A 26,754-nucleotide genomic window follows, 5' to 3' on the forward strand; every position below is an offset into this window, starting at 1 on the left:
GTATATTATTTTTACATATTAAGACCTAAATAGCTAGAAAAATTTATTTGGATTCCACAAAGTTCTTCTTTTCTTGTATCTTTTCGTCGGGAATGATGTCGGTAAGAAATCAAAACTACACTACGGATAATATTGTGCGAACATGTGAAACGGAATTAAAAATGTCCACATTGCGATTGTTTTTTTCTGAAAAATCACACGACAAGGTCCCAAAGATTTTGTCAGTTATCTTACTACTGATTTGTCAATTATTATATATAATGTTATAAAATCAAGAAATCAATGTAAAAAGTATATTTGTATTCTGTATTCTAAATTATTACTTATACTCAGTCATCGCTAAAAGTTTTAAATCTCTGTAGGCCGTGAGATAGTAGGTTTATAGGCTGCAGGCGAGTAGACATGTAGGATGTAGAAAAGTGGACGTGTAGGATGTGAGAGAGAGAGACCGAGAGACAGACAGACAGAGGGGGGTGGGGGTATCGTCCACTCGACACAAACAAGGTCATTTCGGAACTAACATATGGTTCAATTTTATTTCAATAATTCGCTTGCGCGTAGGGGTCTTTAGCATTGGGAGGAAACCAGAGGACCCGGAGAAATCCCATGAGGTTGTACAGGCGACCCTACTCCTTGTCACGTACAACCGGGGATTCGAAACCACACCAGTTGGCTCAATTTTAGACCTTATGATACAGCGCGCACGTGCTAACCATTCGGACCCCCCCACCACCCACCCCCCACACACACACACACACACACACTCTATAGGATGTAGAAGAGTGGACGTGTAAACTGTGGATAGGGGCTATACATCATATAAATGATCAGGATATTTATAGTAGCATTAGTCATTATCTACCAATCATACAGGACAGAGTTTAAATCACGCCTTATTTTTTATTGATAAAATGAATGTTTGAAATGTTACTAGGGGTGACAGTAAACACACACATATATACCTTGACCAAGAGGCGAGCGTCAGACGCTATCCAGACAGCAGCCGTTAAACAGTTGTTCATCTAGAGTTGAAGACTGCATCCAGCACAAGAACAAATAAACAAGTCAGGTAGATATGATATTATTTGATGTATTTTGATTTCATATATTTATATAGTAAGACATGTTTCATATCTTTATAGTAGGACCTCCTTCAATGTTAAACTTCTATAAAGGAGTATGTTATAAATTCAGAAGTTTTGGGACAATATTCCTGTTCAATTAGGTGCCTACCTGTATAGGATTAGGTAGATACATGTATAGGAAATGAAAATGAAATGAAATGGAGTTTAACGTCCTACTGTTCTGCTCCTAGCCTGGGCTAATGAAGACGGGTATACGCCATACAGTGTGCTATGAGGGAAATTTTGCCCGGACAGCGGCACTACGGCCTACTCTTATATCGAATTCCAACTGCCAAGGGATCTTTTACGTGCACGCCAATGTGTACACGGGACCTCGGTTTTTCGTCCCATCCAAACGACTAGACAGCTTTCCTTGTCAGCCCCTCCGTCCTGCATCACTGACAAGGGAGAACCACGCCGGAAAATCTGGATGAACTTTCTCGGCCAATGCAGGGATCGAACACCCGACCTCCAGGCTAGCGAGCTAGCGTCTTACCCACGTGATCCCCCTACATGTATAGTATTAGGTACATACCTGTATAGGATTAGACTGGAGTATGGTGGACTATGGTTGTCATAGCAAATACATATTATTTTAATACAATTTTATATTATTTTTCAAATTATTTCCAATTCTATTTATTATTAATTTTTTTTTTAATTTTTTTCTACTTTTATTATTTTTTTTATTATTATTCATTTAAATGTTTTATTTGATTTTATTATTTGATAATTTTTTTTAATATTTATTTATTTTAATTCTTTTTTTCATCTTCATGATTTTTATTTTTTCGTGACAATTTTTTTTTTTTCATTTCATATAAAATTTGTTTTATTTCATACAAAACTTTTTTTTTTATTTCATAAAAAACTCTTTTTTTTTATTATTTCATAAAAAAAACTTTTTTTTTTATTCCATATTTTTTTTTTTATTCCAATAAACTTTTCTTTTTTAATTCATAAAAAACTTTGCTTTACGTCTTAAAATTGAATCACCACCAGAATATGGACCTGTTTTTTCCTTTAATGAGGTATATTTTGCCAAAACAAGCAGTAACGACTTTGTAAGCATTGAAAAATATATTCCTGGTGACTTCAAAAAATACACCAATAAGACAGGAGTAATTGTAAAAGCCAGCACACTAGATTAATAGCAACATCTAAGTTAAATGAAGTGAAAGATGGGCTTGATGGAGAGGCGTTCTTCTGCATGGGCAATTTGTTATCAATGGCCATCGAAAACTTTTTAAAACAGCACATGTGCAATACATACTGTACAATGTTAGGATTAAAAGGAAACAAGTAAAATAAAAACAATAAACATTTTAATATTTTAATACTGAACATTTTGTGTTTGAATAGGACATAATAGCAGTACATTCATGTTGACATAACGCAGAAGGTTCAAAAGAATCTTTCAATATTTTATTTGGTACTGTGAAATACTAAGAAAATACAAGTATTTGAGGTTATGAGTTTAGTTTTTAAAAAAAACTAAATTAATTACATAGTAAAATATGTATATGTTACTTTTTCCAGAAACATTGTTAGTAAATTTTTTTATCAAATATTTGTTCCTGTTTCAATTAATAAATATTTGGGACAAGAAAACACACCTAGGTTGATTTGATTAATCAGCTAGTATCCAACTGATTTTTCAATGTGGGTTATTGGCCTATGTATGAGTTAAAATTTATTGCCAGACAAACTATTTTAATATTATTGGCATATTAACCATTTTAACAGAAAATGTGCCTACTGAAGTTCTCTGTACTTCCATAACATTAAATGAGCGTAAAGGGCCATTCCGACTTGTATAAAGTAAATCAAAATTATTTCAAAATAAGCTTCTTTTTATTTAAATATTAGTATTGACACAAAAGTGTTCCAAAGACAATATTTTTTAAATATTTGCCATAACAATATTTTTTATTCCTGAAATCAATTCGTGTATGGTATATTCAAGACTCAGTTGTACTTTTAATTTGAATGACATCACATTGCGTCATTTGAACTACCAGGTGCTCAGGAAAAACAACATAAATAAACCACTTGTGTGCATTGATGTTTTTAAATTTTTTAAAAATTTATTCTGACAATAATCATAGAGTGATCATACATGTATTATGAACCAACATTTTAGGGATACTTAGTGCGAATGGTACTTTAATCAAACATATCTGCTTTTGTTTTTCAATAATTAATTATTGTTTTATTAAATATTATATTTGTTATTGTAAAGCAAAGTTTTAAAAAGCTTTATTAGCAATAATAAAGATTTGCAGTTTAGAGTTTTTGTTAGCATACAGAACCCAACTACTTTAAAGGATATATGATGTGACAGCAAATGGCTGCTGAACCAAATCGTTAATCTGCTAATGAGTATAAAATTAGAATAATAGGTTGCATTTCGCATAGTCAAATCAAATATAGGTCCCAAAATAGTATTCAAATTTCAACTGTTTGGAGACTACCCCATCATGTTTCCCTGAGAATTTCAATATGTATCTTTATGTATTTCAGAAGTGTTTGGAATACAATTTGGCAAAATAATTATCATGGTCATACCACTTTTGTACATTTTCTGCATAATGACATACATGTAAAATACACTTTACCATGTCTTAAAAGGAATATATACCCTAAAAGAGTGCTACATTTGATACAATAACAGATCTCATCAACATGATTATAACAATAAATCTGAATAGTCATAAGGAAAGCATATGCACGATATCGAAAATATCAATACAGTAGAATGTCATATTATTTACATGTTTTGAAAGCACAAGCACTGGATCTTGTAGTTTTAAACCTTAAAATCATAATGCAGGAAAACAGCATTACAGTTTTTTTAAGGCCCAGAAAAATAACCCAATATACATGTAAACAATCGAAAAACAAAAACCTAAAAAAGTAATGCTGTTCAACTAAGATTTAGTTGGGTATGAGTAAGCAGCATGGAAATTAAAGGATTTTGCCTTCAAATTGTACAGGACAATTATCAACAAATGTTGATAGAGTGATGTACAGTTGTATAAATCAAGTCAGATTATTTACAAAAAAATATTTCTTGGCTTTTTATGGCGATTTTAGTACAACAATTTGTCAATAAAGATAACAGATTTTAGGAAAGAATGGTAGTGTCATATTTAGTTATAATATATGTCTCATATTCTTATATTAGTTGACCTAAAACTTTAAGCAATAACATAATGGTCTGATGAGATATACTGAACACATTGATCGTGGTTAGATAAAACACCAAGGATGACACATCTATTAACTTTCAGTGTGTTTACTCCTCTAAGAAAGGGTATGGGGTTTATGTGGTTGTATTGTCTGGTTGAACTGTTCCTTTGGCTAAACACCATGAAAATCACTTCAAGATGCACATATCACAAACAGAAAGATTGAACTTTCAACTTGAAGCAACATCTGCAAGGTTGAAATTAGACTTCAAAATAAATAAATAGGCTACATCAGCATTATTAGAACAAATTTCAGTTGGGTCTACATGGCGCATACACTCATCTCTGAAGTCGTCTGTAAGATAATTTACTTCACAAATATTGGCCAAATCAGCAACCTCATTTAAATCGTTTTCAGAGACTTTTAAAGAACAATTCACACCACCATATTTTTCCGGATAAGAATACAAATGTTCTGGTATTCCTGTCGGTAATTCTTTCTTATTGTTTTTTTCTGCAACGATGATTGTTCCACACAGTTTCTCTAAATATATCTAACTCTTTTTGAATTATTGGTATGTATACATGAAAAAAAACCCAAAAGAATTCATCAGTAATTTGTAGGTTTATTATGTCAGTAGTGGATTTCCGACCTTTTCCTGACAATAATTGGTGATCCTAATGGTACTGAAATCAAGAGTACTTTGCTAATTTAGACCTAATTTGTCATCTGTATTGCCAAAGAAATGATTTATATCCAGATAGCTACGCAAAGCGTGTTAATACACCCACACAGCAGCTTTCACACAAGAATTGTGTCAAGTAATAGGAAAAATTCGAACATGTTGTTCAGAATTGTGTAAAAAACAACAGAGACCCTCCTTGGCTACCCATAAAACCACTGTATTTAGTTAATGTAAATTTGCGTCTAATAAAGGGGTATTATTCAAACAATTTGTTTCAAATTCACACAAAAAAATGATAGAGACCCCCAGATAATACCATTAAAGGCACCCTGTGCCATCAATTGTGAACGAGCGAATATTGTCATATAATACACCATACATTTCAAGTGAGCATATAAAAAGCACAAATCAATGTTGTATGGCCAAAGCTTACATTTTCCACTTGAATTGTGTTTATCAGCATAAAATATCACTGATGGGTATAACTTATCCAGTAATAATAGTAATTATCTTACCTATCTTTTTCATTTGATGGATTATAATCTCCATTTTCTAAAAGACCAGAAATCTGTTTTTTAAAGTAAATCTCCAGTCTGTAATGTAAGTCTCTCGTAAATCGTTCAATTTTATTCCCAGTGGAAGGACCATATAGGACGAAATCTGTTGCATCCTCAACTGCAAGATACTTGTCAATTAGATAACAATGCATTGTGGTCATATCTCCTGTTTCTGTACCTCTGTCCTATTAATATAATAAATAAAGACTAATAGAGCTTAATCATAACCCTTTAAAACATTTTTGTTAAATTTTCTGCTTTAATCTTGCATTGTGTATTGTTATAAGAATGAATTAGATATTCTGGGTACAATAACTGAAATGTGGATACTATAAATAGAATACATAATGCTTGAAAATCTTTTTTTTAAATACAGTAGACTATATCTGAATTTTAGTATCATTTGAAGCCAATAAAAAAAACATCTAGAATATTATATTGGTATGAAACAATTTCTGATCAATTTCAATTTTCTCAAATGTTTATACTGGCAAGTTTTTGTTAGAAGCATTATCTATAAAATTTACAAAATGAACAACTACAATTGATGTAAAAGTATTAGCCTTGATCATCCATAACAAAATGGCAATAATGCTTTATTGTTATAACTTTTAAAATATTATTGTAATAAGGAGATTAAAACAGAATGTTGACATTATGTCTTGCTCTCATGAGCGAATATAGATAAAGAAAGAAGTTTCGAAATTTATATTTTATTTTTCGTCCATGACTTTCATAGGGTACTTGTAATGTACTAACTACGTTATGATGACAGCCATTACAATTTTAGGAATAATTTATTAGCTTACTTCTAGTTTCATATAAATATTCGAGATAGAATGTTCCTATTATCTTTGGATCATTGTTGCTTGTAGATACTTTAAGGAACTGAATTCTCCCACTATAGGTGTCTTGACAACCATAAACACACAAGGGAAAAGTGGATTTCGGGTAGCCGCATAATTTATCATGGCCATCTAATGACAGTGTATAGTCTGGCCCCTGAAAAACAAATAATATCATTAACAAGAATAAACTGCAGGATAAATAAAAACTAAATCAGAAAGTATGAAACTCTAGTTATAGTTAAAGGGCCATTCTCGCTTGTTTGAGGTATAGCAATATTTAAAATTACGCTTATTTTTATATAAAAAATAGTATTACCACAAAAGCGTCTGTATAATACGCTAATAGCTATCATAAACGTATATGCATTTATATAGAGTAGAACATTGACAGTCATTTTCTAACTGACTAACAGTAGGTCAAATAATTAAAATATGCAATCACATTCTATCATTCCTATTTTCATGTTTTTACGATTTTTATATCTAAAAGTGATTTGTGGATGGCATAAAATGTGAGAAAATTCTGAGTGTTCATTTAATCGAGAGTAAGATTTGTAGTTTAACTTAAATGGTGTCATGTTGCATTATGTAAAATTGAATAACCAGACACTCACAAAAAAAACAGTACACATGAACGAGTTGTGCGATCCTTTGTTTTTAAAACTTTACCAGTATTTAATATACTGAATGCTAAGAAAAATCAATTAGCAGTTAACATGTTACAGAATATATTCTATAAAAACAAAAGGGCCAGACAAAGGTATAAAGCTCTGTACACACATGTTGAGCAACATGTTGACCAGGTGCCATGTTGGTGAAAAGGTTGATATGTGTACAGTTCGGAATCCTTTGGTAACATTCGGGCAACATGTTGTCCAAATGTTGCCGAAATAAATACAACATCAATTTTGTTGCCGCGATGCTGATGATGTTGCCGCATTTTATCCAATCAGAAATGGGCCATAAATCACATGATCTACCTGGAGTCAAGTGATGTAGACAAAATGGCAGCTACCAGCAAGGAATGGTTGTTAATTTGCCCTATATGTTGTCGTTCTGTTGCTGAGTGTATACAGGGCCAAATTTTTGTTGCCCAGGTGTGTTGCTGAGATGTTTCTGAAAATATTACAGAAAATGTTGGCAGTGTGTACTGAGCTTTAGACTTACTTCTGAATAAAAATTCCTTTCCCTCCTTGGACGTTTCGGTTTTCCAACACCACCTCTTTCTTCTAATCCACTAGCATCCAATTCTTGCATAACTGCATACATCAGGTCTCTGGGGACATTTAGGAGATGGATCTGCAAAACAACGTATTTAACAATGCATAATATGTTACCATACATTATATGTCAAGATTATATGAGACCAAAATCTGTGCAGATTTAAGACCAGTCCACCCTCCTTTCCTTGTGCTTACTGCCAAGGTTTTAGAGGAAATTCATAGAATCAGCACTGCTCTATAAACTTGTATCAGTTGTCTTAATATTGATTTTGAGTACCGGTAGTGTTCACATGAATGGTAAATTTTGTTTTTCGTATATTTTACGGTACATTACATGTAAATAAGTCTAGACTTATCTTAAGATAATATTTTCCAGTACATATTCAGAATATTTCTATAGTTCACCTTCTTGCCTAGGTCACAAGCTGAAATAATACGATCACAGGAACTGCTTGAGGTACGTTACTGAAATACTCCGTACGTAGTCTTACTACTACTAGACCAGTTTTCCAGTTTGGGTATAAAATGCATAATTAAAATATATACCGGTAATTAATAACATACCGGTGTAATCAATCTAACCTACCTCTCGTACATTTTGGTGCATTGCCCTATAACCTAAAAGGCGCCCAGGTCCTTAGAGATCTCCCTATATCAATAGTATAGTCTGTATATTTAATACCAAAAATAGAGATCGCAGACTCCAGGAGTATTCGCTAAATTTATCTTGAACAAAGTCAATTATTTCATGTCGTCAAAGCCTTCTAGCTACATAAGTTGCTAAACAATCCCTTAGCTCTATGTCGTGTTTCCATTGACCATTTCTGATTCTTAACATTGCATACACAATAATAAAAAAAACACACCCAAAACAAGCTTTTAGACCCTATTAACTAGTTTTCAAAATTTATAAAATTCACGCCTCAGGCGAAAGTAAACAATAGACTGGAACAACCGGCAATAAAAACTAAGGGAGACAACTCGCAATCTGATACCATTCAGGACTGGATAACCTAGACACTATGGCAAAGAAGTGGACGTGTTAAAAAAAAAAGTTTTTTATGAATTAAAAAAAATAAATTTATGGAATAAAAAAAAAAAAAAAATTTATGGAGTAAAACAAAAGTTTTTTATTAAATAAAAAAAAAAGTTTTTATGAAATAAAAAAAAATATATTTTTATGAAATAAAAAAAAAGAATTATTTTTATGAAATAAAAAAAAAGAATTATTTTTATGAAATAAAAAAAAGTTTTATATGAAATGAAAAAAAAAAAAAAAAATTAATACGAATTAAAATAAATAAATATTAGAAAAAAAATATGAAATAAAAAAATTAATAATAAAATGAATAATAATTGAATAATAATATAAAATTGTATTAAAATAATATGTATTTGCTATGGCAACCATAGTCCACCATACACGAGTCAACCGTTGATATTTTGATTGTTTTTTCTTAATTAAATATTTTGTAAACAATTTGAGATTAAACCGTAAAAAAATGTAGATGACACACAAAAACTTTAATATATTTAATTGAATATTCACAATTACCACCTACAAAATCTCGCTGTTTTAAATTATTGCTGTTGAATATTACGTATGATATATTTAGAATTTGCGTCCCAGACAATTGTTTATTAAACTATGTCATTGTTTATCAAGCAAACTACTTTACTGTATCAATCTGGCTGATGAACACGCCTTGATGTATGTCAAAGACAAGCAGTCCATATAATATAAGGCTTAATTTCAAGTAAACCTTTGAATACAGACCTAGGTCTCCATCCTCCTATTGTCAGAACATACAAGTCACTGAACGAAATTGAAATCTAATTTTAATTACATTTTCTTGTTTTTAAGATAAAAGACCAGGTGAAGTAAGATACCTATCTAGGTCCAGAATACAAATAATAAAAATCTGTTATCAAGATGTCGAAGTACCAAGGTAAGTAGAATGATGGTAATACTCTAACTACTTTGCTCTTAGATTCATTATAATGCCCCTCAGTGGACCAAAAGTCTTATGTCATAACCCTTGTTCTTTACCTGTTCGTGTGTCTCGTGAATTGTAGCCTGAGTAGGGTTTCTATAATCATAAGTTTCCGTTATTTTCTGTACCTATATTCAACTCTGCCCATGATTCGAGATCGACCCCCTTTATCAACATTTTCTTGTTATTTGGTTTATAATATTTATGTAATGTAGATTTCTTTATCTAATTTGTCCATATTTGTTTAATGTGTTTGGTGTGCTGTCCCTTTAATCCTTTGTCTTTATATATATATATGGGCATTCATAGTAGTGAAAGATGGATATTGGCAGGCATCGACAGAATATCTTTGAGTCATGTTTTTGTGTTTTATTATTGCAAATTAGTATTCTGAACGCGTGCCTATCATTATTTTTGATGTGCCTATGACTTGCCGAATTTTATTCATATTTTAATGCTTTCCTTTCATATTTCATGTAAATCTAGGGGACATAACTCTATTTTTATTAATTATTGTTCAAATACAGTTTTCGTTAAATATTAATTATCTCCATTAATATGTTTGTAGATTTTTAGTGTCAAAACGTAGGAAATATATATTAACAATTTTATAATAGGTTTTCGTAGTTGAGGCGAGGGTTCTTTTGTGATTTTAGAATGTTTCCCAAGTCTGAGCTTACCAGTCCTTTGTCGGTTAAAGACAGTCAATATAGTTTGCCTGTGCGTTGAGCGAATTGATCTGATTATTATGTCAATCCCTGTTATTGCAACAGTAGAAATTAGGAACTTTAGTGGGAGTGCTAATAGATTTTTACTTACTTGATTTGATCTGATTTATATCAATCCCTGTTATTGCAACAGTAAGAATTAAGAACTTTAGTGGGAGTGTTAATAGATTTTTACTTGACTGAATTATAAAGGAGCTTAATTCTTGTACGGTAAATTTTCTTTTATTTATATATAAGTTTAGAGTTTGAATATTGTTAGCGACGCCCACAAAGCGTCCCGAACCTGTCATATCTGATTACCCGGTGCTGTTCAGCCATCCCAACAACCGAATTACATTATTTTCATGTTTGATGTATAAATAAAGCTGTTTTGGAGATATTTTAGTATATTTTTATTTGGAAGCTATCCTGTCTAGTGAGCGGGTAACAGAATCACTGGTTGGATTTAAACAAAATTTGGTACTTAATATGTTGAGTGGGTGATTATTTTAAATGAATTGGTCAGTTCAATTAAGGAGCGCCATCGTAGTTTCTTTTTTGTAAAACGACTTACGTACTAACTTTATATTTAATTCACATTAGCTACATTTATCGAATATCGGTTACTTCCCCTTGTTTTGGGCTTCGTATTTGCCTCATCTCAGCAAACAGAACAGTTCTAACTTTCGGGCAATCTGACTTTTCGGGAAGTGAAACAAAAATTATAATTTCAACTAGTTGGCAAAATAAAACACTTATTTTACTTTCCTTTTAATCATATACCGCGAATTGAATTGACTTATGGATTAAAACATTTTGTCTGGAGCCACTCTATTTTGTGCAACATTTTTCGGGCAACGATTATTATTTGTGAATGCAGCTGCAATAGTCTGATAGGATGGTTGGTATTCGGGTTGGCATAAAGTGGGATTTTAGTAACATAACTATTAGGCAACTTTAGGGTTGCTTATCTCGTGGGCTTGAATAGCAGAAAAACGTATTTGCGGCGGTTAAATTTTCAAAATTTTCACCGGGAGGGCGAGCCGCCATAGCCCACAGCGATTGATTGGTTGTTTGTGATTCAAGTCAGCCAAGTCACGGACTGGAATAGCAGGAAAAGGTATTTGCGGCAGTTAAATTTTCAACATTTTCTCCCGACGGTTCCATCTCCATGAACAGTAAACGATCGGTTTGTTGAAGTTGCTGTATATTCAGGCGCTCGGATAGCTGGAAACAAGCGTTTGCGACCGTCAGTTTTTCTAATATATTCTTGGAGAGAGTACCCCCCCCCCCTCCTCCACTAATACAACATTAAAACATGAAACGTTATTGCCATTTTATTTTAAACATATTTGAGAATATCAAGACTACAATAAAACTGTATAATAAATCATTTATTTCAGGAAGACAAAAGGGTCGGATGCCGGAAAACGACTATCATAAAATCCGAGCTAATTTCTGTTATCTGTTGGATCATATCAAAGAACCAGTAATACTTGGTAATAAATTATTTGAAAAAAACGTTTTCAACGCAGATGAAAAGGAAGAAATACAGAAAATATACATGAACGTTGAAAAGGGTCGGAATTCAGCTGCTGACAAGTTACTGATGTATGTCTTGTCAAACTGTGGTGATGCCTATGGTAAATTCATCCAATGTTTACGAGAGCTAGGTTACAGAGAAATCGTAAAGGTATTAGAAAACACCACAAATGGTAAGTTTATTTCTATTTTACACATAAACATTGATAACTTATAAAAATAGAAATACGAACGTAGCGGTTCTGTTCTTATTTGCTTGCATGAATCTGATGTTTCTATTTTAAACATTGATAACTTATAAAAATAGAAATATGAACGTGAGGGTTCTGTTCTTATATTTGCTTGAATGAATCCGATTTTTTGCGAGAAATAATTTTTATTACTTCCATGATTAAAGATCGTTAATTACTCGCCTACACATTTTAAACGTTTTAATTACTACCGTTTTCATGAAAATTAAATCATAGAAAATATAAATGATGAATCCCTATTATGTTTTCTTATCTTTACTAAATTAGGCCTACAACAGGTGCCTTTTATTAACATGACAATATACTGTATGTGATTATAGCAAAATAAGAAAGATTGATACTATAAACGAATTATCTTACTATAACTGGATTATCTCCCTTATTATTGTTGGCGCTATTTACATTCTAACTTATGACGTCAATTGGCAGACGACCACCTTTGTGTAACGTCATTTAGCAGACGACCGCCGTCGAGACTGGTTGCATACGTTTAATGGCTTTCATGTATTTTAATTCAGTTCTGTTTCTTGCTCAATATGCTGACATTGAGATTTCATGTAACACATGGCCGATCCTGACTGACACCAGTGTGGTACAACGTTCCGGAAATATTCCAAATTGTTTCTTCGATTTTTTTATTCTTTGATTTCATTTCGACTGAAGCCTATATAATCACTATAGCCAGTATAGGCCCTGTTCTGTAGGCCTACGGCGTAGTGGACGCTTATAGCTAGCACCCGGATCCATTCAGATTTTTTTATTTGAAATGTGTATGTATATTGGAGCCACGGTGGCTCAGTGAGTAAGACATTGGCTCGTTAGCCTGGAGGTCCCATGTTTGATCCCTTTCCGGCATGGTTCAGTGATGTATCGATGGAGGGCATGAGCCCTGACCCTAAGGTGAAATGTATAGTCGTTTGGATGGAACGAAAAATCGAGGCCGCCTGTACACATTGGCCTGAAGATAAAAGATCCCCTAGTAGTTGGAATTCGATATAAGTGTAGGTCGTAACTCCGCTGTCCTGGGAACATTTCCCGCATAGCGCAATGTATGGCGTATGTCCATCTCCATTAGCCCGGTCGGAACAGAGCAGTAGGACGTTAAACCCCATTTCATTTCATTTGTCTATGTATATTGTGCCCTGTCCGTGGGTTTGTCTTGTGTAATTGTGTATTATATTATATCATACAGGTAATAGTATTGAATTGTAAATAATTTTATCATACAGGTAAAAATAAAACCAATCTGATGACAGAACAAGACAAGACAAGACATCAGCTAGAAGACTTACATAAAGATCACGACCTTGCAAAACAGGAATCAGAGAACCTGAAGAAACAGGCGGAAACACAAGATGGGGATTCCAAACAGATGTTGAAGAAAATCGAAAAACTTGAAACATACAAAAAACAAACTGAAGAGAAAGAAGCTCTGACAAAGAAGAGAATTGATGAGTTGGAGACATGTATTAAAACTCTTACCTTAAATGAGGAAGGTAGGTTGATATTATTACGTCATACACACATCGTCACAAATTATTACGTCATATACCCATCGTCATTGAAGTCAGAAGACGTATAATAAACTTTATAGTTATTTTAGTTAGATGAAAAATATTAAATATGATTTATATATTACAGATACCGTTCGGCAACAATTATTACATGGTACTTTGTCTGGTAATACAAGTGATACCTCAGATAAGAAAGGTAAGTTATTCTAATATATAATATAATATCCAACGACTGACTTACCTGAAGGGGATCACGTGGCTAAGTGGGTAAGACGATGGCTCGCTAGCCTGGAGGTCGGGTGTTCGAACCCTGCATTGGCGGAGAAAGTTCATCCAGATTTTCCGGCGTGGTTCCCCCTTGTCAGTGATGCAGGACGGAGGGCCTGACAAGGACAGCTGTTTAGTCCTTCGGATGAAACGAAAAACCGAGGTCCCGTGTATACATTGGAATGCACGTAAAAGATCCCTTGGCAGTTGGAATTCGATATAAGAGTAGGCGATAGTGCCGCTGCCCGGGCAAAATTTCCCTCATAGCACACTGTATGACGTATGCCCTTCTACATTATCCCGATCGGAGCAGAACAGTAGGACGTTAAACCCCATTTCATTTCATTTCTGACTTACCTGAAACAATATTAAATATGACTTGATAAACTGTAAATATAGTATAACATGTTATATATTACAGATACACGTCAACAACAACAACAACAATTATTTGATGCCTGTCGACATGGTACTTTGGATGATATAAAAAACATGGTGGACATAGATGTTAACGTCAGAGACAGTGATGACCGGACACCGTTATTTAAATGTTGTGAATCAAGTGTAAGTCCTGTAGATAAAATACAATATCTAGTCAGTCATCAGGCTGATATTAACGCTAGAGACAGTTATAATAATACCATCTTACACTGGGCATGTTGCCATGGTACTTTATCGACAGTACAATATCTTGTTGATGATTTACACATGAATGTTCATACAACAGGTTATTACAACAATACACCGTTATTGTACTGTTGTATGTCAAGTGTAAGTACTGTAGATAAAATAAAATATCTAGTCAGTCATGAGGCTGATATTAACGCTAGAAACAGTCATAATAATACCATCTTACACTGGGCATGTTGCCATGGTACTTTATCTACAGTACAATATCTTGTTGATGATTTACACATGGATGTTAATACAACAGGTTGTTACAACCAGACACCGTTATTTACCTGTTGTATGTCAAGTGTAAGTACTGTAGATAAAATACAATATCTAGTCAGTCATCAGGCTGATATTAACGTTAGAGACTGTTATAATAATACCATCTTACACTGGGCATGTTGGCTTGGTACTGTATCTACAGTACAATATCTTGTTGATGATTTACACATGAATGTTCATACAACAGGTTATTACAACAATACACCGTTATTTTACTGTTGTATGTCAAGTGTAAGTCCTGTAGATAAAATAAAATATCTAGTCAGTCATCAGGCTGATATTAACGTTAGAGACTGTTATAATGATACCATCTTACACAGGGCATGTTGGTTTGGTACTTTATCTACAGTAGAATATCTAGTTGATGATTTACTCATGAATGTTAATACAACAGGTTATAAAAACCAGACACCGTTATTTTACTGTTGTAGATCAAGTGTAAGTACTGTAGATAAAATAAAATATCTAGTCAGTCATCAGGCTGATATTAACGTTAGAGACTGTTATAATGATACCATCTTACACAGGGCATGTTGGTTTGGTACTTTATCTACAGTACAATATCTAGTTGATTGTTTACATCTAGATGTACATGTCAAGAATAAAGATGGTGAAACAGTTCTAGATTATTGTAGGAAATCAGACACTGAACAAGATGAAAAGATAAAATATATTAAAGCTAAATCAACTAAACCTAAACTATCCCGTCGTCTCAAGTCTTTATTTAGACGTTAAATATATCAGATCAAATTAAAATAAAATAAACAAGTTATAATAATTCATGTAAACTAGTCAACATAATGTTATTGTCTCTAGTCATACAATTTACAGTTTTATTGTCTCTTGTCAACAGTTAAAACTACTGATGACGTATTATACTGTCTGTAGTCAACAGTTAAAACTACTGATGACGTATTACACTGTCTCTTGTCAACAGTTAAAACTACTGATGACGTATTACACTGTCTCTAGTCAACTACTGATGACGTATTATACTGTCTGTAGTCAACAGTTAAAACTACTGATGACGTATTACACTGTCTCTAGTCAACTACTGATGACGTATTATACTGTCTGTAGTCAACAGTTAAAACTACTGATGACGTATTAAACTGTCTCTAGTCAACAGTTAAAACTACTGATGACGTATTATACTGTCTGTAGTCAACAGTTAAAACTACTGATGACGTATTTGTATTTTATCTACAGGACTAATACTGTGTATATATTTATTGTTTATTTTATTGTTTAATTTATTTAAAATGTCTTAAAAATTTTATTGTATATATTTATTTTCAATGAATAATACTGTTTACAAAAACTCGTGTTTATTTTTATACGTTCAATCGTGTCTTTGCGCTTGTGTCTATGTTTGGCCCACAGACTTCAATTCTTTGGTGCATGCCCAAGCCTCAGGGACAGAGCCATGCCCAATGTCCTTTATTTTGGTGCATGTCCAACCCCCAGGGGTGGTGAAATGAAATGAAATGGGGTTTAACGCCCTATAGGTCTGCCCCGACTGGTCTAATGAAGACGGACATTCACCATACAATGTGCTATGACCAGTGCCGGACTGGGCCCGCCTGTCCACCTGTCCGTGACAGGTGGGCCTAAGCTCATTTAAAAAACGTGGGCCTAAGCCTATAAAGAAAAGAAAAAAGAGAAAGAAAGGAGAGGGGGGGGGAAAGAAAAGAAATCTGTTATCTAATTGTATCAGGAAATCAAAAATTTGCCATTTTCTGCTTTGGTGTGAAATGCTTGAAAAATGGGTTTGTGGCTGTCAATTTTCAAAATTTTGCTGGGGGGACCCCCCCCCCCCCCCCAACAAAACCCTCGGACGTTCGTGCGATTTCGGCGCTTACTTAGGTGGGCCTTGGTGAATGACCTGACAGGTGGGCCTTTGATCCGGCACTGGCTATGACTGATATTTTGCCAGAACAGCGGCGCTACGACCTACTCTTATTTCGAATTCCAACTGCCAAGGGATCTTTTACGTGCACGCCAATGTGTATAAGGGACCTCGGTTTTTCGTCAAATCCGAAGGACTAGGCAAATTTTCTCGGGCAACACCGGGAGCCAACCCGTGACCTCCCGGCTAGCGAGCCAGCGTCTTACTCACTAATCCACCGTGCCCCCCCCCCCCCGAAAAAAGGGGCGGTGCCACACCCACTTTTTTTTGTAAACATTTTATCTGTAAATTGTCTACTGGTCGCACTTATTAACAGATTTTGTTTAAATTCGGCGTGACCAATCATTTCAATAACAGCTTTTCACTTATTTATATTTATCCGTGTCTCATGCCCCCCTCCACCCCCACGCCCAAGAAAGGCAGAGCCATCCCCAATTTTGGTGTTTACCGTCTACAGGCCGCAATTCTGAATTTGTCATCTGATTGCCCCGATCCCCAGAAGCGGGGTCACTCCTTTTTTATTTCTGCTAATATTTTCTCTGTAAATTTGGTAAAACAAACCTTATTTCTCTCTTGTTATATTGAGAACTAGATGAAGCCCATTTATACCCAGCCTTCTCAGCAAATCCTGAGATTTCCTACCATTTTATTAATCTCTTTCACCCACCAAAATTGATTGCCAAGGCAGCGGCTTTATATGTGTTTTTGACATTTGATAAGAGATGTAAATAAAATTTGGTGGTAACTACATGTAGGTGTTGATATACATGTACTACTGTTTGTATGAATATATTTTCACCGTACAGTTATCAAGATTTGTGAGACTTAATTGATCAATCCTGAATGAATTGTTGTTCCTTCCTCATTTCCAAACAATATTTAGCGCGTGTGCGTTCTATCATAAGGTCTGTAATCGAGTCAACTGGCTTGGTTTCGATTCCCCAGTTGTATGTGGCAAGGAGAAGGGTCGCTTGTCCAACATCGTGGGTTTTCTCCGGGTCCTCCGGTTTCCTTCCACTGCTAAATACCCCTACGTGCAAGCGAATTATTGAGATAAAATTAAACCGTGTGTCAGTCCGAAATGACCTAGTTTGTGTCGAGTGGACGTTAGACCCCATTGTTCTCTGTCCCCCCCCCCCTCTCTCTCTCTCCAATATATTTGGAAACTTGAATCTTTGTGAAATTCAAGCATAATACATGTCTCTAAAAGATTGGGAAACTGCGGTGGCTCAGTGGGTAAGGCACTGACTCGCTAATCAGGGAGTACATGATTCGATCCCGGTGTTAACCAAGAAAGTTCTCATGTATTTTCCAGCGTCGCAAGATGGAGGGTATGGTAAGGACAGGGTCTAGTCTTTCGGATCGGGTGGGACGAACAACCGAGGTCCCTGTATACGTAGGCGTGTACGTAAAAGAACCCTTGACAGTTGGAATTTGGAAGAAGAGCCGATCGCCAAATTTGGTCGAGAAAGTTCTCAGAGATTTTCCAGTGTTGTTTCCCTTTATTAGTGATGCAGGACGGGGGGCATGGCAAGGGTGGCGTCTAATATACCGGATAGTATGAACAACCGAGGTACAGTGTACACGTTGACGTGCACGTAAAAGACCCCTTGACAATTAGAATTATAAAGAGTAGTACGCCATAGGCAGCTGTCCTGGCAAATTTTCCAGCTTTGTTTCCCCCTTGTTAGTGTCTCAGCGCCACATTTAGGGCAACATTCCTTCATATCGCACTCTATCACCTATGTCCGTCTTTAATAGCATCTTGGGGGCAGCAAAGTAGGACGTTAAACCCCGTTTAATTTTATTTTATTTCTCTAAAATATCTCTCATCTAACTTTACGAATAGAATCAATTCTTTGTATCTGTGATTGTTTACCCTACGTACAGGGGCGTACATAACGATTTTGTGTGTGGAGGGGGGGTAGCCAAAATGCGACCGACTGATGCACATGCCCCTAGTACGATTGACGCAGTCAGGAGTCGAGCCCCACAGGTGCGAGTTTTCTAGCTAGGGGCCATGACCAGTAGCGGATATAGAAGCTGTGAATAGGGGGTGGGGGTGGGGGTGGTTCCAAATCTAAGGCGCCATCCATAATCACACCCCACAAAGAATGTCAAGAAAATACTGGCTATAACATTCAGCGTCCCGGTAGAACATAGATAGTATTGTATAATTATATAGTTGTTCGCCGATCGTGGTCTATACTAGCCGGGCAGTTCACTATAACCGTGATTATGATAGTGCTGAAACAGTATAAGACAATCGAGGAGTGGGAGAATGATGTTATAATAGAATAGAGCGCAGCAGTGAGTCACGTGCAAGCTGGAAATCGAAACCACTCCACTTGACCCAACGACAGACTTTACGCGCCCCCCCCCTTCCCAACACACAACAATAAATATCAAATATATACATGTGATTGTAATAATAAATACTGATTGTTTATTTGTTTGTCAATTTCTATAATAGGAAATTATATTTGACTTAATAATAAACCAATTGTCTCTTGTCTGTATTTATTTCTAGTATTTTATAATCTGTTCATTAAATGCCAGGTACAAGAGGTGAGGTGGGGAGTTGTTAGGTTATAATGGGAGGTAACTCTTACCAAAGAAACATAGATCGACTTCAACACACTAATGATCACAGGCTAGTATTGACATCAATATTAAATCCATGCCATATTTATTTAACATATCGATGATTTTAATCTTTATAACAACAAACAGACCAACATGTGTCAATCATCTGATAAAAATATTGAAAGGTGTCAATCTGGAAGGTTGTTTAGATAATGTTAAACAATGGATGTCATGTAACATGCTAAATGTCAACGATGAAGTCGTGGGTCCTACTCACAGGCGGTGTAAATTATTGCAGAAGATGCTTGCGCATCATTAGCTTGGTCCTTTGTCCTGTCAAGAATCGACCATGTAATTCGTTACTAACTGGTATTACTGACGAAGAAGTTTCAAAGCTCCAAAGATTGCAAAAACGAGAGGAGTTCACTAGTCCGGGGGTTCACTAGTCCGCCACTACAAGAAATACTATAAATATGGGTATCAATAAACCTAACCCTAACCCAACCCGCGGCCTAGTGAGCATTCCCCGCAAAAACCATGCTGCTTACGTTGTCACTAAAACTAGTCTTAAACAAATTACATTGGCTCCATGTTCCAGAAAGGATGAACTTTAAAATATAATCTTAAACTTATCGATCTATTAACAAATCTGCTCCAGGTTATCTTCAAATTCTAGTATTATTGTATCATTACCTATCAGAAGGTAAATTGTTATTGGATGTACCTACCTGTAGGTACCTAAACGCACATTACCTAACAGAAGGTAAATTGTTATTGTATGTATCTACCTATAGGTACCTAAACGCACATTACCTATCAGAAGGTAAAATGTTATTGGATGTACCTACCTGTAGGTACCTAAACGCACATTACCTATCAGAAGGTAAATTGTTATTGTATGTACCTACCTGTAGGTACCTAAACGCTCATTACCTATCAGAAGGTAAATTGTTATTGGATGTATCAATCTGATTGAAATACAGATCTATATTTCGTTTCGTTTTTTTATACTTTTGATGGCCTACACTACATGAATGAAATTTTGAACTATAGAAACGAAACGAAATAGGATCTGTGTTTTAACCAGATTGTATATGTATCTACCTGTAGGTACCTAAACGCCGCTAACCTATCAGAAGGTAGCCTAAATTGTTATTGGATTATCTAATTACCTACCTGTAGGTACCTAAACGAGGTTTAACTATCAGAAGGTAAATTGCTATTGGGTGTATCTACCTAATGACCGTACCTAAACGCCAATTTGATTCTCCAAAATGAAATAGGGATAACGCAACTTGATGATCGGGATTCGTTTTATTTCCCGCGTATTTTTTTTATTCTGCTGTAAAATTCACAACAAAACGAAGAAATGCTATGTTCTGATAATACGATAAAACGTCTATTTTAAATGCCATTGAAAGACCCGTCTTCTATTCACTTAATTCATTAAAAATTAGCTTAGTTTGTGTATGAAAATAATAATCGTCATAGATTTATTATCTCTTGTTTAATTCAGATATATTGTATTCAATCATCTCTAGTTTGTGATTCTTCATTTATCCAATTCCTTAAAATACTCCAACTTGTTGTAATTTAACAACAACTTTCAACTTTACCTGTTCTTTTCTTTCCATTGCTGATGTAATAGTTCAGGCCTATAAATCCATTTATTTTGTTCTCTTCTATCTTGGCCTATAAATCCATTTATTTTTGGATAATATTATATTCAAGATATAGACCTACTAGACTTACTAATAGTAAATCCACCCGGTTTGCTGAACACTTTGAAGGCGAGTAAGTTAGTATATTAGGTCTATATATTAAATATAATATTATCCAAACATTAATGGATTTATAGACCTAAATAATATAGAACAAAATACAAAATAAATATATTTATAGGCCTGAATCATTACATCACCAACAGAAAAAAAGAAAGAGCAATGTTGAAAGTTTTGGTTAATTTTACAACAAAATTTAAACTGCCAAGGAATCATTTCAGGCATACTAATTTATAAAAGACCATTCGTCAGTCCTTCTTGCAGTACAAGTAATGCAGTCAATGGAGTCTATTTAATTGTGGATATTGAAGGGAAAAGCAATAAAATGGGGTTTAACGTCCTACTTTTCTCAACAAACCAGGCTAAAGATGTGTACTGGGAGGGAAATTTTCCATCTCCTTTTCTCTTCATCAAATTTAAATGCCCATCTTCGTACCATACGAATAACTAGACGGATATTTATATAAAATGAAAGCGGCATAACATCCTACTTTTCAGCTTCATAAATGCTAAAAAAGAAGGCTATGTGTTCTATGAGGGAAATTTGACTCGGACAGCAGCGCTATGACCTCCTCTTGTTTCAAATTCCAAGTGTCAGGGGTTCTTTTACGTGCACGCCAACTTGAGACGGATAAATAAAGAAGATGGATACAATACAAAGTGACATTTTATTTTACAAGTTTGAAAATACATAATCTCCCAAGTTAAATAGCTAGTCTACAGTGATGTTATAGGGTATGTCTATCGTCATTAGTACACAGGATACATAGAGTATGTCAGAGCCTTATATATATCTATATATAAGGTTCTTGGATGTGTAGGACGTTAAACCCCATTTCATTTTCCCCTCTTCGTTAACCCAGTCGGTGCAGAAAAGTAGGACGTTAAACCCCATTTTATTTGTAATTTTTCATTCCTACAATTAGTACGGACTGGATAACAAATAGTCGTAAACTTGTTTACAATTAGTACGGACTGGATAACAAATAGTCGTAAACATGTTTACAGTTAATATACATTTTATTTATTCTATTATTTTTAAATCATTGAATATTTAACAAACAATCATAACACAAATATAACAAAAATTAACTTGATAAAAAAAGCCTCAAGTGTGAAATATATTATCTATATTATTTATTTATATGTAACATAATTACATGATGTAAATAAACTTCTTAAAATCATATTAACATAAATAACATTAAACAACGCATAATTCATCGTGAAATAACTGTTTTCCGTCTGCAAGGAAACTCAACTCGGGACATGATGATAGTATACCTCTACTCACCCCGGGATATGATGCTAGTATCCCACTACTCACCCCGGGATATGGCATGATGATCGAATCCCTCCACTCACCCCGGGACATGATGATCGAACCCCCTAACCCGTCCCCAAGATCATATATTATAGGTATGCATGCATCTGCCCCCCACGCCATATATAGACTTGGTGAACGAATCCCTACCCCGTCCATATATCCACTCGAATCACTCCACCCGCCACCCCGGATAGACTGGTCGATTCCTGATAAAATCTAACTGTGGATAAGTATATGTACAGTAAGAAGACATTTATCATTGATATTATCATTAAATCTAGAATTTCATCAGATTTAATAAAATTCTATCATAACACGCAAATACATTCATAATAGACTTAAAATATATTATGCAAATATGAAATTAACTAAATATTAACTATGAAATATAAGTATATAACTCACTTCCGTTATAAAATAACTATGAATTATATAGGCGTAACTATGAATTATACAACTATGAATTATACTTATATAACTCACGTCTATTATAAAATAACTATGAATTATACATGTGTAACTAACTTCTGTTATAAAATAACGATGTTTTATACGTGTGTAACTAACTTCCGTTATAAAATATTATAAAAGAACTGTGCATTATACGCGTGTAAATCACTTTCGTTATATAATAACTATATAATTATAGGTGTACAACTCATTTCTGTTATTAACTTACTTATGTTATATAATAACTATATAATTATAGGTGTTATAAACTTACTTATGTGATGAAAATACTGTGAATTATAGGTGTATACCTTACATCTGTCATAAAACACCTATGAATTATATGTCTATAACTCACTTCTGTTATAAAATAACTTACGATGATTGCCTAAATATGAAAATATAAACTATGTTATTGCTAGATCTTCAGGACACTTACATGGTTATTAATATTTAAATCTTCTATCAGTTACAACTACGTCACACGATGGTCGATTTATTGTCATAATTAACAGTGTGCACAATTTTTCAAAGGTCATAATAATGAAGGGTTTACATGATAAATTGTCTAAGAGAAGAGAAGTGAATTTCCAAAATGGCAGCGAAGAAACAAAACTCTATATTGAGGCTACGTTTTGCCAGACAGAAAATACAAAAACCGACTGTGGAGCTGTATACCTCCCTAGACAAACCAGGTATAATATGTGTATTAACAACCCGTTGGACCAGGGAGAATAGTATACATTTCTAGACAGACCAGGGAGTATAGTAAACACCCCTAGAAAGATATGGGAATAACAATAAGTCACTTAACCAGAGACTATGGTAGACGAGAATAAAAAGTCTGTTTAATATGGTTTAAGAATTTGTATTTTGTAAACCTTGTAGCCATTGTCCTTACAATACTAAACTGACCCCCTTTATAAAAAGACAGGGTTATAATATTTATACAGAGATAGCGAGATAAACAACATGGCAAGATTTAAAGTGAGCATTTGATAGGAGATTACAGATTTGATAGGAAACATTTACAGTTATAGACAATAAGGTCTCAATATATAGTAACATACAAATATTATAAGTTACAGTGTAAATCAGGAAACTCACTTATCAGTTTGAAATTTCATAGTTTACATAGTTACGTTGTTAGAATAAAAAATACATTTATAACAAACAGTCCAGTGAGTATGGAAGTCTATAAGGGTCAATAACGCCATATTAAACATACATTATGTAAGATTTAGATAAAGAGCTGCCCATTCTTTGTATAATTCCTCTAAAATAGATGATGTAAAATGAAAAATATTGATAATCGCTTTCCCATTTTTAAATTAGATTTTTAAATGGCGAACCGTTTTAATCTAGTTAAAATCATGAGTATTCGATGCCATCGAGAGTTGATTATGGTCTTGTTTTGTTAATAAATGTCTAAGTAATAGTTTATGTAACATTTAAGATATTAAGAATGTCCTGCAATAGGCAGATTTAGGTAGCTCTTGCATAATGTATGTTTAATAAGGTAATTTGTCAATATTTATTTAGAAAAGACAATTTTGTCGAGTTATTTGATCTCGATCACAATTTGACATATTATTATCATATTAACATGGCAGTATCTCTATCATGCTAAGGACCCGTATGGGCTTCCATATAAAGTAAGATATATAGACATATCCTGACCGGTAACAATACACTAAATAAATATAACCTATGATATTATTTAAATAACACAATGATTGGAATGTATCATCATGAATTCAGTTCAACTCAACGTATATTTAATATGAGTAGACATACTACATTACTCTACCACTGCTCGCACGCTTATTATTCACTTCCTTCCTGGCATTATTTATAACAATATACGCGTTAGGTACTTAAATAAATTAACCATCAGATTAAACATTGGTACAGGCTGATATAGATAATTACGATGTGGAATTTGTTAGGATATGGAATGCATTCAAATATGGAATTATTCAAATATGGAATTCATCAAATTATGGATTTCATTTCATCCAGATATAGAAATCATAAAGATATGGAATTCACCAAATATGGCAATGATTAAATTATGGAATTCATTACCATGTGTATTTCACCAAACATTGAAATTCATCCAGATATAGAAATCGTAAAGATATGGAATTCACCAAATATGGTAATGATTAAATTATGGAATTCATTACCATGTGTATTTCACCAAACATTGAAATTCATCATGTAGGTGTGGATTTCATCAAGATGGAATTCGTCTGGGTATGGAATTCATTTAGGTATGGAATTCGTCTAGGTATGGAATTCATTAAGACATGGAATTCATTAAGACATGGAATGGATTTCGTCTAGATATGGAATGGAATTGGTCTAGATATGGATTTCGTCAACATGGTATGAATTCCTTTCATCAAGATATAAACCAAGGGAATTTAAAACAATACATCTGTTTGTTACATGCTCCCTTCACTAAATCCCTTAACATTTACCACAAGCAGTATCTGTGATACTTAGTATAATAATAGTAAAAGTGGCAAATATATTCTAGATTATGAAATCCACAAACCGTCATATTTTACAACAACGGAAAAATCCAAATCGACTCTATGTATAACATCTGATATTCTAAAAATACGGACGTCTTTTACAATTCATTCCAAGTTGATTGATTGATCAAAAACTGAAAACAAAAACCATTCGGCTACCAACCGGGTACTTCCGGGGTACTTCCGGTAAGTGTTAAGACAGCTATAGTGTTGAATCATAGACCATTGTCTGTTCTGAAAATAAATTCTAACGTCTGTACACGAATGACATCTAATCTTCTATTTCTAAAATTCTGTAAACTGAACACACACAATAAGGGGGAGCATTTTCATAAACATTTTAATAAACAAAAAACTCCTATACTAATTTGAACATCTTGGATATTCAACAAAAAGGCCTAATTGAGGCATAATTAGTTTAGGCCTAGCATGTTTATAAATAGGCCTACCACCTAATACAAAACACTTTGTGAATCACAGTTGTTCCCAAACAAATATTATATGGAACTAGTTCTCCAAAATGAAAATAAACACCCTGTTTAAAATAATTTCATAAAATTGCGAGAACCACTATTATGACTATTTTTTGTTTCCATGTTTTCGTTTGTCAAACTCTCGCCATGTTTCCTGTCCAATGCACACATCCGGTCCACGCCACCATTTTTCTACGTCATTAAACCATGACGTCTTACGTTGGTTGTCATGGAGAAGAGCACACACGCGACACCAGAAAAATGTATTTATAAATGAACCGGTTCCTTTCCACCGGAAATATTCATTATACAGATCGTCGTTTTTGTCTAATTTATGCAAATATTCGGCTAAATCTTTCGGTGATTCAAAATCATCGACATGTATATAACTATGGACTGGTGCTGCCCGTTTATAATCGTCTGGTGAAGCGCCCATTACTATTGGTATCACATCGTGTCTGAAAGAATAAAAATAGTTATTAACTTTTAAAGAGTTGGTCATTCTTGCTATAATAATTCAAAAATGGATGATAAAAAAAGAAAATATTAAAAATTCCTTTCAAATTACTTCATTCGCAGCCAAGTTATCATTGCTTAAATTAAATTTTAAAATGGCGAACCGTTTTAATCTAGTTAAATGAAATGAAATGGGGTTTAACGTCCTACTGTTCTGCTCCTAACCTGGGCTAATGAAGACGGGCATACGCCATACAGTGTGCTATGAGGGAAATTTTGCCGGGCAGCGGCACTATCGCCTACTCTTATATCGAATTCCAACTGCCAGGGGATCTTTTACGTGCACGCCAATGTGTACGCGGGACCTCGGT

At 34.1% G+C, this 26,754-nt stretch overlaps 2 protein-coding genes and 1 long non-coding RNA gene across 4 annotated transcripts in view; 1 reads left to right on the forward strand and 2 right to left on the reverse strand.

Annotated features, from left to right (window-relative positions):
* LOC126823536 (putative ankyrin repeat protein RF_0381) overlaps nucleotides 1-16,526 on the forward strand; it is a 39,461-nt gene extending 22,935 nt beyond the window's left edge. The window contains exons 1-6 of one of the 2 annotated variants that reach the window (XM_056102067.1): nucleotides 943-1,069; nucleotides 9,494-9,578; nucleotides 11,734-12,045; nucleotides 13,353-13,619; nucleotides 13,765-13,833; nucleotides 14,326-16,526. In XM_056102067.1, the coding sequence (XP_055958042.1) occupies nucleotides 9,563-9,578; nucleotides 11,734-12,045; nucleotides 13,353-13,619; nucleotides 13,765-13,833; nucleotides 14,326-15,593 (1,932 nt within the window). In that variant the 5' untranslated portion in view covers nucleotides 943-1,069; nucleotides 9,494-9,562 and the 3' untranslated portion in view covers nucleotides 15,594-16,526. Of the gene's footprint in view, nucleotides 1-942; nucleotides 1,070-9,493; nucleotides 9,579-11,733; nucleotides 12,046-13,352; nucleotides 13,620-13,764; nucleotides 13,834-14,325 lie in introns of those variants that run through there. The other variant, XM_056102068.1, reaches the window with a different exon arrangement.
* On the reverse strand, nucleotides 4,942-8,414 carry LOC130013257 (uncharacterized). Its single transcript, XR_008788641.1, has 4 exons — nucleotides 8,216-8,414; nucleotides 7,574-7,705; nucleotides 6,368-6,560; nucleotides 4,942-5,743 (listed from the first exon to the last, which is right to left on the reverse strand). It is a non-coding gene; the product is annotated as an uncharacterized LOC130013257 (long non-coding RNA).
* Nucleotides 16,527-21,783: 5,257 nt separating the features above from the next.
* LOC126823520 (glycoprotein 3-alpha-L-fucosyltransferase A) overlaps nucleotides 21,784-26,754 on the reverse strand; it is a 121,159-nt gene continuing 116,188 nt past the window's right edge. The window contains exon 5 of the mRNA XM_050552420.2: nucleotides 21,784-26,385. Coding sequence (XP_050408377.1) covers nucleotides 26,034-26,385 — 352 coding nt within the window. The 3' untranslated portion in view covers nucleotides 21,784-26,033. The remainder of the gene's footprint in view (nucleotides 26,386-26,754) is intronic.

This window comes from Patella vulgata, chromosome 6, assembly GCF_932274485.2.
Source record: "Patella vulgata chromosome 6, xgPatVulg1.2, whole genome shotgun sequence".
NCBI classification, from domain to species: domain Eukaryota; kingdom Metazoa; phylum Mollusca; class Gastropoda; family Patellidae; genus Patella; species Patella vulgata.